Below are 10,796 nucleotides of genomic sequence, written 5' to 3' on the forward strand. Positions count from 1 at the left end.
CTCCCACATTTTAAAAATCTACCATAACATTACACAATACCCATTTCAAATTGGCTCAAAATGCAGATCTCATATTTCAAATAAATTACAAACTTACACTTACACATAAAAAAGATTAAATCTACAATAATTCAAACAGCCCCCCCCCCCCCCCAGATTATCTAGTCAACAACCCTATAAACTACAAATCAAATCATCCCAAAATATCAATTAACAATAGCACTAATTAACCCAATTGAAATATAATCATATAAACAAGAATACAAACTAACCTCAATGTATTAGCTCGAATCCCAAAACTAAGAAAAGGGAATCCAATCAAAGATGGGTAAAGCAGAGATTTGTTCTAGAAACTTCAAATGACATTGGGTTTAATTTAATCTCTCTCCTTTGATTGAGATTGAGGGTTGAAGATGAAGAAGATAGTAATAAGAAGATGAAGATTTGACAGACGCATTTTTGACTTTTCGACGTTATATAATAAGGATTTTTCGTCAAACTATGAAACAGTGTTATGTCATCGACTTCGCCAAGTTTGCATATGGCAGATTTGAAATTCAAATAATATTACAACTTGCGACATGTTAAAGCACAATCTTTAAACCCGACGCTCTTGTTGATTATGTGAAAAGACGATTTTGCCCTTGTGCACTTTCTGTCTCCAAGCTCCAACACCATAGCTCTCATGGGATGGTTCCATCATGTTCATGGCACGTGAGGTCCGCTAGTGGGGTGCATAATAGATTATGGGGCTATTGGAAAAGACGGTTTTGCCCTTTCACTTTTGTTTCGTTTTCATTTTTCAAGTTTGACAAAAGCACGACCGGCATTTTTTTCCTTGTACAAGCAAATATAGGCATGAGCACGACACGTTAAGTTGATTTGTGTATAAAACTCCCTTTTTAGAAGTTGGCATATGTGTTTTGGAAAATTAAAGTATTTTCTCAAAAAATAAATTTCGTAACATGAAGAAACAAGTACAGCAAATCATTTACACTACAAGTCTACATGGCACATAAATAGCATAATGATTGGTTCCTCTAAGAAGAAAAGAAATCAAATACGAAGTACTTTGTATGTTTTAGTTATGCAAGTAACATACCATACACACTCCCAAGTCCCAAGTGTCAAGTCTACCAACTCTTCTCTTGCCAATGCCTTTTGCCTAGCCCAACCACCTTGAAAACCTCCTAGCTAACTCACTTGCATTGCTCATATATTTGACAATTACAACAATATACTATCCTTCTTTGACTTTAATAATGAGCTAGTATACAATTTCTCTTCTTTTAATTTATATTTTTGTTTTAACCACGGGCACGTCCTAAAAATAATATCCCCATAAACGGATAAACTTTCAAGCTCAAGTTCTCGGTCTCATTCTCCTACTTATTCTATACAACAATATGCTATCCTTCTTTGACATTAATGGGCATCCAATATAGCTTATTTTGGAACTACATTATTAGATGAATCAAACAAAATCTCACATAAGACATGCCATGCCTTTTCTTATCTGTTTTTAGAAGCATGTGTTTAAGACTACACAATACAATGTGTTTGTCATTATACAACACCTTACTTTAATGACAAGAGATCAAACCAGAGAAGATGCATGCTTTAACACAATAATTATAACATTCAATGATATTTTAGGTGTTTTATTTGAAGAAATGAAACATTAAAATAATTTTTAAATTTATGTGAAAGAGATTATTATTTTGTTTTTTCCAGTATATGCAACTTAGCGTACTTTTTAATGTAAAATAATCTATATATGGATGACAACACTTGTATACAGCCTATTGGTTTATTCTGGATCATTTGCTTATAAGAACTTTAGCCTTTACATTATAAACGGTCTTTGTACCCTTATACTTCGTATTTCACTTTTATATTGTTTAAACTTGAAAAATAATTCATTTCACATGAGTTTTATGAAAAGTTTATAAGTTTATCTTACTTTTTATCCACTTACTTAACTTATAAATATATCCTATCAGTCACCATACATCAAATTAACAATATTTCTAGATCGAACGAATTACTTTTCAAAGAAACTAATTCATATTCAACAATCATGAAATAACTCAAGGAAACTTGACTATGAAAATTGGTATACCAAATTAGAAAATGTAATTTAATTTGTTTCCAACTTGCTTAAGTACTTGTGGGATTGTGGCGACTAGCAAGTGATTGTGAATTGTGAATTGTGAATTGTGAATTGTGAATTGTGATTGTAACCTAGTAGGGACACAAAAAGTAGTGAATATGATACCAACCATTAAAGTAGAAGGTTTCCCATTCCATAAATAATTTCAATTTTAAAATTCTTAAAGTAGTTGATGATGTCAGCACAAGTACCGTATCATGGGTACCAAAGGCCAGCCAACTACCACCTTCAAATTCCTTAATGACCTCACCAATCTTTAATTCATACTCTAATTATAGTTTACTACTTGTACTTTATTAGTATTCATAGTACTTGTCCTAGAAAGTTTATGACCTAATGACTTATTTTAATTATATTTTCTTTGTTTTGTTGCGTAGGAAACTAAGAATCACTTATTCAATAAGATTTGTTACTATCCTACGAGATAAGATTGTGCTACGTTCTTTGTTTTAAAATAGTTGACACACATCCTTCTTTTAAATGGCGAGGGCTACTGTTATTAAAATATATCAATTAATTACACCATACTTATCAATTATCATGACCCACTTACTTTTTTCACTCTCACATTTCCCATTCTTAAAACTACATGTGTAATGAAAATGTCAAATACTCATATGAAGTATTACCTGAATATGAGTAATTATCTTTAAAGTATTATATTTTTCCGCATATTTTTCCGCATATATAGATGTGTGTGCGGCTGTACGCATATACATATTGACATTTTACATCCAAATTAAAGTATCTTATGTACAATTACATTTTACAAATTGTAACCATTTGCCTAATGATAGGAAGAGTACAATTATATTGCACTTAGATCACTTTCGATATTATTTAGTGATTGGCTAATTGTAGCCATCAACTTGACCATGGCAAAGAAGTAGGACACTTGGGCAGGTAAAGGTTTTGGATAATTCTGACAGCAGCAAATTATTAATTTGACTAATTAACTTGCAAGTGGAAGAGTGAAAATTGGAAAGTGGCTAAAGTCCAAAAAAGAGGGGGATGGTAAAGAGTAATAGAGAATCAATCAAGGTTTTATATAAATATATAATTGACAGATTAATTGAATAATAAACAGCATAATCCTAATCATGATACATTATTGCGTTATTAAGTCATCCACCTAAGGGTTAACGGCTATCTCACTACTTTTTACCATCATTTCTAAATAAATAACACAGTTTGACATTTTGCATTATTTATGTACAACAGAGTAAATTTTACTATAACTTATTTTATCAAGTGTAATCTCGTATAATGTGAATTTTGTCAATTTGGCAAATTGATATCAACTTAAAGTTTTATACTGTAGTAGCAATCCTTTACTAACATTTATTACTGCACATGTAAATTAATGGTCAAACCTATGCGTTAGTAATTGTGCCAAGTTTGATTGTGTTAACTTTTTTGTTAACATAAGATAAAAGAGACAAAGAGTCTATGTCTAATGTCAATGTTATCCGAACAACGGTATTCATGTCACTACATGTGTCTCCAAGTGTTCAACTTGAGTCACTCAACTATTGTCCGAAAGATTTTCATGATCCCAAATGGAATGTCTAAGTGTGTTCATACCATTTAGAGTATCGAAAATCTGACACAAATATTTAAAGTGAAATGAAGAGTTTTTAGTAACATACGAGAACTAGATCCCCAGTTGAACTTGATCTCGCTCAAATCCAATTGAGTTGGAGTCTTATAGACGACTCTTAATTACTGAGAATACTTAGCTTTACAGAAAAACAAAATAGATAGATCCATTTAACGAGTACTGTAGCTACCATTTCTTCATGATTGATCACAATCGATTTAGGCCTTGTTCTCCTCAGCTAAAGTTCAGTTCAGTTTTTCCTCCTCTCATAAAATATTCAATTCAACTCAGTTCAGTTCACTTCAGCTCATTTCAGTAAATCAAAACAGACCCTTACTCAGGCCCCGATCTCATTGACTGAACTCAGCTGAAATGAACGGAAATAAATATTTTATAAGAGAAGGAAATTAGGAGCTGAACTGAGCCGATTGAACTGAACTGAACTTCAACGTAAGAAAACATGCCCTCGATCCTTCTCTTAACAAGAGGACAACTTTTAAGATCAATCAAACATTTCCCCTCATAAACCCCACACATTAGCAAATTAACGATTCAAAGTAAAATGACAATGATGATGACTAAGACTGCACAAATTGTCCCATTCACAATAACTAGGTCCCAAATAATTTTTCCACCATCATCTTTCGTCTTCTTTGTGGTTGTGTGAGTTGTTCTCTCTCTTCAACTCTTGCCTCATTCTCTCTCTGCTAAATTCATCGCAAATCTTCACCCTCTAAATTTAACCCACTATTTTCTTTTTCTGATCTGTTATTTTGCCACTTGGGAAGTTCAAATTTTTATCTGGGTTTTCAGGTATGCTTAATTTTTTTTGTAAATTCTACATTCTGAATGTGTAATAACACTAATTTATATCCCATTTTTCTGGGTTTTTTGTTGCTGTTTTTGTGCTCATTTCTTGCTAATTTCTGTGTTTTTTCGTGTAGAAAGTTTTTACCTTTAACTGTTTTTTGTTTATCTGGGAAACTTTGTATGTATGAAAATTCAGTTGCAATTGGAGAAAATGTTTCTAAATAAAGGGAGAAAACAATGAGATGATTAAAACATGATTTTTTTTTCTTCCTTCTGATTGTGCAATTATTAGTTAAATTGTTTGAGTATGAACAAAGTTTTTTATTTATTTATTTTTATTTTTTTTATTTTTATAACTTTGGGGTTATTTAATAATTTGAACTGGAGATAATGTTGTAAGAGAATCAGGAATTTATGCTCTATGTTTGTACTTTTTGAATAACAGAACTGTTTTTGCCTTTTTTTTTTGGGATAGAAAGAACTTACATTTTGCAAAGGTCTTTTTCTGTGTACTTTTTTTAAGTAATTACTGGATAGATATGCAATCATAAATCTGTAAACTCGAATACCAAGACACATACTTGTATAGTTGTATATTATAGGCTGATACACTTTTCTTTTTTTTTTTTTTTTTGAAAGGAAGGCTGATACACTTTTAATCTCCTGAATCCTATTTTTTTTTTTTTTTCTCCCTAATATTGGTACATTATATACTCCACAACATATATCAGCTTTCAAAATAGCTTCGAATTCGGATTTTTTCTTTTTATTTTGGATTGTCATAATTTATTTGTTTGATTTAGTTAGCTGTGTATCAGTGTATGAGTCTCATTAAGATTGCTTGTCTGCAGGAGAGATGCTGTATAGATACCGAGGTTTTAGGGAAAATGTCGCCTTAGAGTGGATGATATAAGTAGAAGCAGAACAGCGATTTTACAGTAGCATTGCGCTTGTTGCTGCTGCTGATAAATTTGAGTGAGTGAAATGGAAGATAGCTTCGAGAATAATGCTGATTCAGAAACAATTTGGAATATATTGGATAATGGGATTTCCTCTTAGTGTTGATTTCTAAAAACAAAAATAGGTTCTTCTCTTAGGAAATCAAAGTGTGCTATTGATTCAGTTGTCGACTTACTGCTGATTAAGTATCTTTGTCTAGCTGACAATCATATGTAGCTAACAGCTCCTGAATACTACACTGCTCACTCCTCCCTTTCTGTCTACCAAGCCCATAATTAGGCGCTTGCAAGTTTTTTTTGCACGGCACAACTACAGCATAAGAATTATTCTGCAGACTTGCAGAGTAATTAGCATCCTGCATCTGTCAATTCTGGTGATATATAACGGAATCTGCATCATGAATCACCCCAGTAGAACATGTTTGACTGCAAGTGAGTCTAGCAAAGGGACTACTGCATTTTGTCAGGCTCTTCCGCCGCTTGACTTCTCAAGTGTTGAAACTTACCAAGGTTCGGTGTCAAGTGAATCTTCATATCCTTTTTTGAAGCAATCAGGAAAACTGAGACTCCCTTCTGGACCAAGTGATGTATTCTCATCTAACTGTGACAGCCATCTTAAGAGTGCACCTTCTCGTTCTTCTATGTTCTGCACGAACTTGTATTTATCATCTTCAACTAGCTCAGAAGCTCAACGGCAGCTTGGGAATCTTCCGTTTCTTCCAAGCCCCTCTGCACCTCGATCAACAAAGTCCCAGTTGGTTCTGAATGAAGATACTGATAGTCAATGTGAGCAAAAGCACTCAGAGGATACATATAGAGATTTTTTTAATTATTCTGGAAGCTTTTCTGATGGTGACTTTGATGATGTTACTTGCGGAAGTGACTCTTTGGCCTTTTCAGAGCGTTTGGAGCTACAGTTATTGTCTGATGAACTGCAATTAGCTATAACTGATAATGGAGAAAACCCTGGAATTGATGTAAGTGCCCAAATAAATAATCGTGCTCTACAAGAATTGGCCGGTCATATGTAAAGAAGATTCTACATCCCAGTCTCTATATATCCGACTATCTTAACTTTTTGAATAACTGTTAGAACATTTTCAGGTTTTTTAAAATGTGATTTTTGTTTGCACTTTTGGTCTATTAGGAACTATATGAAGTATCTCCTGTGGCGTTGAGGCCAGGCATCCCATCAACTGTACAAAACAATGCTCAGCCTGTTTCACCATCCTTAAGTGTTATTTCTTGTAACAAGACACCTGAGACTGGTGCTTCTCATAAGCCAAGGATGAGATGGACACCAGAGCTCCATGAACGTTTTGTCGAAGCTGTCAAAAAACTTGATGGTCCTGAAAGTATGTTCCTGGTTTATCTTTCTTTGAATGTGTTTTTAGTATTGATAATAATTTATCTCTCAATTTGGATGTTCCAAACTTTTTGCCATCTTAAACTAAGATTATAATGGTTTGGGATCGAGGGAGTATAATGCAGATGGCGTATCTTTATTGAATTTGGTGAAGTTTACTTATTGTTCATTAACTTGCAGAGGCAACTCCTAAAGGTGTATTAAAGCTTATGAATGTTGAAGGGATCACAATCTATCATGTTAAAAGCCACCTGCAGGTAAGTAGATAACTTTGGTTAATGCTTCTATGTTGTTGTTCTGTTCTTCATTGGCTGAATGCATACTTTCTTTTTCTACAGAAATACCGACTTGCGAAGTATGTACCAGAAAGAAAGGAAGGTAAGACATATTTTTAATTATGATTGTCATTATTGCAATTAGAAATTTCAGGAGCATGACATGTTCGAATAATTGATCACCATTATTTTCTATTATACATCATTGCTTCTCAAGAAGAAAATTTGATTAATAATCATCGAGTTACTGAGAATGTCTCAAATGTCAGTATTGGCTTCTAAATCTATAATATATGCATGAGTAACATTAGTGCTTTGATGTCCTCTGGAACCTGAATTTTAATTCCATTTTGTTACTTCAGTGGAGAAGACGACTTCTAGTTCAGAAGAGAAAAAATCACATTCAAGTACCAAAGAATCTGATGCATCAAAGAAAGGGTGTGTAACCCAACTACTGGTGGTTTTTTCCAGCTTTTTGCTGTCATTGTTAAAATTAAACCGTGTTCTTCTTTTTACAACTTCAGGAGTATAAACGAGGCTCTCCGAATGCAAATTGAAGTGCAGAAACAGCTGCATGAACAACTTGAGGTTGGTCTTGTTATCCGTAAAACTTTTCTCTACTTGCAATATCATCTTGTCAGACTGCACTACACTCCCCCTCCCTCCAGACCATTCATAATCTATGTATTGGCTTGGCTTCTATTAAAATTAGTTGGTAACCTTAAAAAAAAGGTATGATAATTATATTAGTCATAATATTATCTTCAGAAAAATGATAAAGTCTATTATAACTTCTCATGTAAATTAGTAGTATACAGTTAAGGTGTTTTATTCTTATTTGTTCTGTGCACAGGTGCAAAGAGCACTACAGGTACGCATAGAGGAACACGCACGCTACTTGCAGAAAATCTTAGAAGAACAGCAAAAGGCTCAAACTGCCTTGGTCTCATCACAGTCCTTGTCATCAGTTACAAGTGAAGAGCCAGAGATGGAACCGTGTCCTACATCACCCTATATCAGCCCTGAATCACCACCTAAGCCTGCTGAATCCAAAACTGATGTATCCATTACATTGCCATCAAAGCACACAAACGAGGACTCTGAGCATCAACCATGCCAGAAAAAGCCTCGACTGGAAGATGAATCTAAACCCGAGCCTGAATCAGATGTGCCTTCAGTTGTTGAAATTTCTCTATGATTGAGTGATATCCAAGAAATCTACCCATCAGTCCTTTTCTCTACCTTGTAAATATAGTCTCTACGAGCCACAGCTAGTATCAGTATTATTCACCTAGTTCCGAGCTGGTGTGAATTTATTTTTCTTTCAACTTAAGTACTCTAGGTCATATTTTCGTGCTTTATCAGTGATTCCTTTTCTTTTTTTTGGCACTCCCCTTTCCTCCAACTCCAAAAGATTCATACCAAAGAGAGGGAATAAACAAGTTATTCTTTCACATTATTGTGCTTGAATTAATATCTGAAGACTGAAGCTCTTGTCAATCTTTTATACTGGAACAGTTGGTGTTATTAGTCAAAGCAATAATATAAGCAACTTTAAAGCTGTTGTTAAACCTACTTTCCTACCAAGTTAATTCAGTTTGCTAATTGCAAATTAAAATAAATGTACTAGTCAATATTTTAGACTGGTGCAGTTGGTATTGTCAAAGCAATAGCATATGCAATTAAGCATTATTGCTATCTAATTCAGCCTTAATTTGTAAATGTAAAGTTAATTTTGCTAACTGTATTTGTTTATGTGAAAAAAATGAAGTGTATATAACAGTCCAGGAGACAGAATATTTTCTTGTCAGGTTCAATTTAGTTAATTATATTGATGATATACTTTTTGATCCAGCTAATTTCTTTTACATTCTACATGTTCTAGCCATATTGTACTATTTAAATTTTGTTCTATAAAATATTTCAAAGTAAAGGTTACGTAGTAGTAGTATGAACTAATAAATTATTATAGCTTTGGGCCTTTATACAATAAAATACAACTTTCAATTATGTGTTGCCTACTTGCCTTTGAGTCACCCTTAGTGACTTTGGCCTTGTTTGGCAATTGGCTGTTGGCTGTTGGCTGCTGGCTGTTTAACTTGGCTTGTTTGACTGGCTGTTAGTATTGGCTGTTTGTAGTGGCTGTTTGACTATTTATTGTATGTAAACATGTTTGGTAAAATCAGCTGTTAGATATTGGCTGTAACTATGCAAAACAACCATAAAGGGCATTATTATGTATTCTTATACATTTATTATCAGTATTATTAATTATTAATTACTAATACAAAATATTAACTACTAATTTATAATTACTTATTATTAATTATAAACTACTAGTTATTAAGTACTAATTACTAATTATTAAGCACTTAATATTAATTACATATTACTAACAATTGTTAATTACTAGTTATTAATAATTAAGTACTAATAATTACTAATTACAGAGTACTAACTATTAATTTTTAAGTACTTATAACTACTAATTTACTAATTATTAAATAATAATTATTAATTATTAATTACTAATAATAGATTATTAATTACTAATTATAAAGTATTAATTACTAATTTTTTATTACTAATTACTAATTATAAATTATTAATTAATAAGTATTGATTATGAATTACTAATTATAAATTATTAACTATTGATTATTGATTATTAATTACTATTTATAAATTATTAATTACTAATTATTAATTACTGATTACTTATTATTAATTATTAATTACTAATTATTAATTATTAATAATTAATTATTAATTACTGATTATTAATTATTAATTATAGATTAATAATTATTAATTATTAATTACTGATTATTAATTATCAATTATCAATTACTAATTACAAATTAATAATTAATTATTAATTAATTACCAATTATTAATTACTAATTATTAATTATTAATTATTAATTATTGATTACTAATTATTGATTGATAATTATTGATTGATAATTATTAATTATTAATAATTATTAATTATTAATTATTAATTATTAATTATTAATTATTAATTATTAATTATTAATTATTAATTATTAATTATTAATTATTAATTATTAATTATTAATTATTAATTATTAATTATTAATTATTAATTATTAATTATTAATTATTAATTATTAATTATTAATTATTAATTATTAATTATTAATTATTAATTATTAATTATTAATTATTAATTATTAATTATTAATTATTAATTATTAATTATTAATTATTAATTATTAATTATTAATTATTAATTATTAATTATTAATTATTAATTATTAATTATTAATTATTAATTATTAATTATTAATTATTAATTATTAATTATTAATTATTAATTATTAATTATTAATTATTAATTATTAATTATTAATTATTAATTGTTAATAATTATTAATTAATAATTATTAATTAATAATTAAGGATAAAAAGTAATTTGTTTAATGAAAAGCCAAAAGCCAAAACCAAAAAGCTAGTAACACTAGCTTTTTGTTTTTGGCGGAAAAGCCGGCTTTTTCACCTAGCTGAAAAGCCATTTACCAAACAAGTATTTTGGCTGTTTGACCAAAAGAAAAAGCCAAAAGCCAAAAGCCAACCAAAAAGCCAACTA

General features: G+C 30.6%; 1 protein-coding gene across 1 annotated transcript; it reads left to right on the top strand.

Annotated features, from left to right (window-relative positions):
* Window positions 1-4,416: 4,416 nt before the first annotated feature.
* On the top strand, window positions 4,417-8,993 carry LOC145617289 (myb family transcription factor PHL6-like). Its single transcript, XM_081671982.1, has 8 exons — window positions 4,417-4,586; window positions 5,435-6,519; window positions 6,690-6,897; window positions 7,089-7,165; window positions 7,247-7,286; window positions 7,546-7,621; window positions 7,708-7,771; window positions 8,037-8,993. The coding sequence occupies exons 2-8, from the start codon at window positions 5,941-5,943 to the stop codon at window positions 8,379-8,381; spliced, it is 1,389 nt and encodes a 462-aa protein (XP_081528108.1). The 5' UTR covers window positions 4,417-4,586; window positions 5,435-5,940; the 3' UTR covers window positions 8,382-8,993.
* The last annotated feature ends 1,803 nt before the right edge of the window (window positions 8,994-10,796 follow it).

This window comes from Chenopodium album, chromosome 26 (assembly GCF_948465745.1).
Source record: "Chenopodium album chromosome 26, dcCheAlbu1.1, whole genome shotgun sequence".
Classification (NCBI taxonomy): domain Eukaryota; kingdom Viridiplantae; phylum Streptophyta; class Magnoliopsida; order Caryophyllales; family Amaranthaceae; genus Chenopodium; species Chenopodium album.

Coding starts and splice junctions, on each gene's coding strand:
- LOC145617289 (XM_081671982.1), top strand. CDS start 5,941: ATGAATCACCCCAGTAGAACATGTTTGACTGCAAGTGAGTCTAGCAAA. Junction 7,287..7,545: donor TGTACCAGAAAGAAAGGAAG/GTAAGACATATT, acceptor TTGTTACTTCAG/TGGAGAAGACGACTTCTAGT. Junction 7,622..7,707: donor TCTGATGCATCAAAGAAAGG/GTGTGTAACCCA, acceptor TTACAACTTCAG/GAGTATAAACGAGGCTCTCC.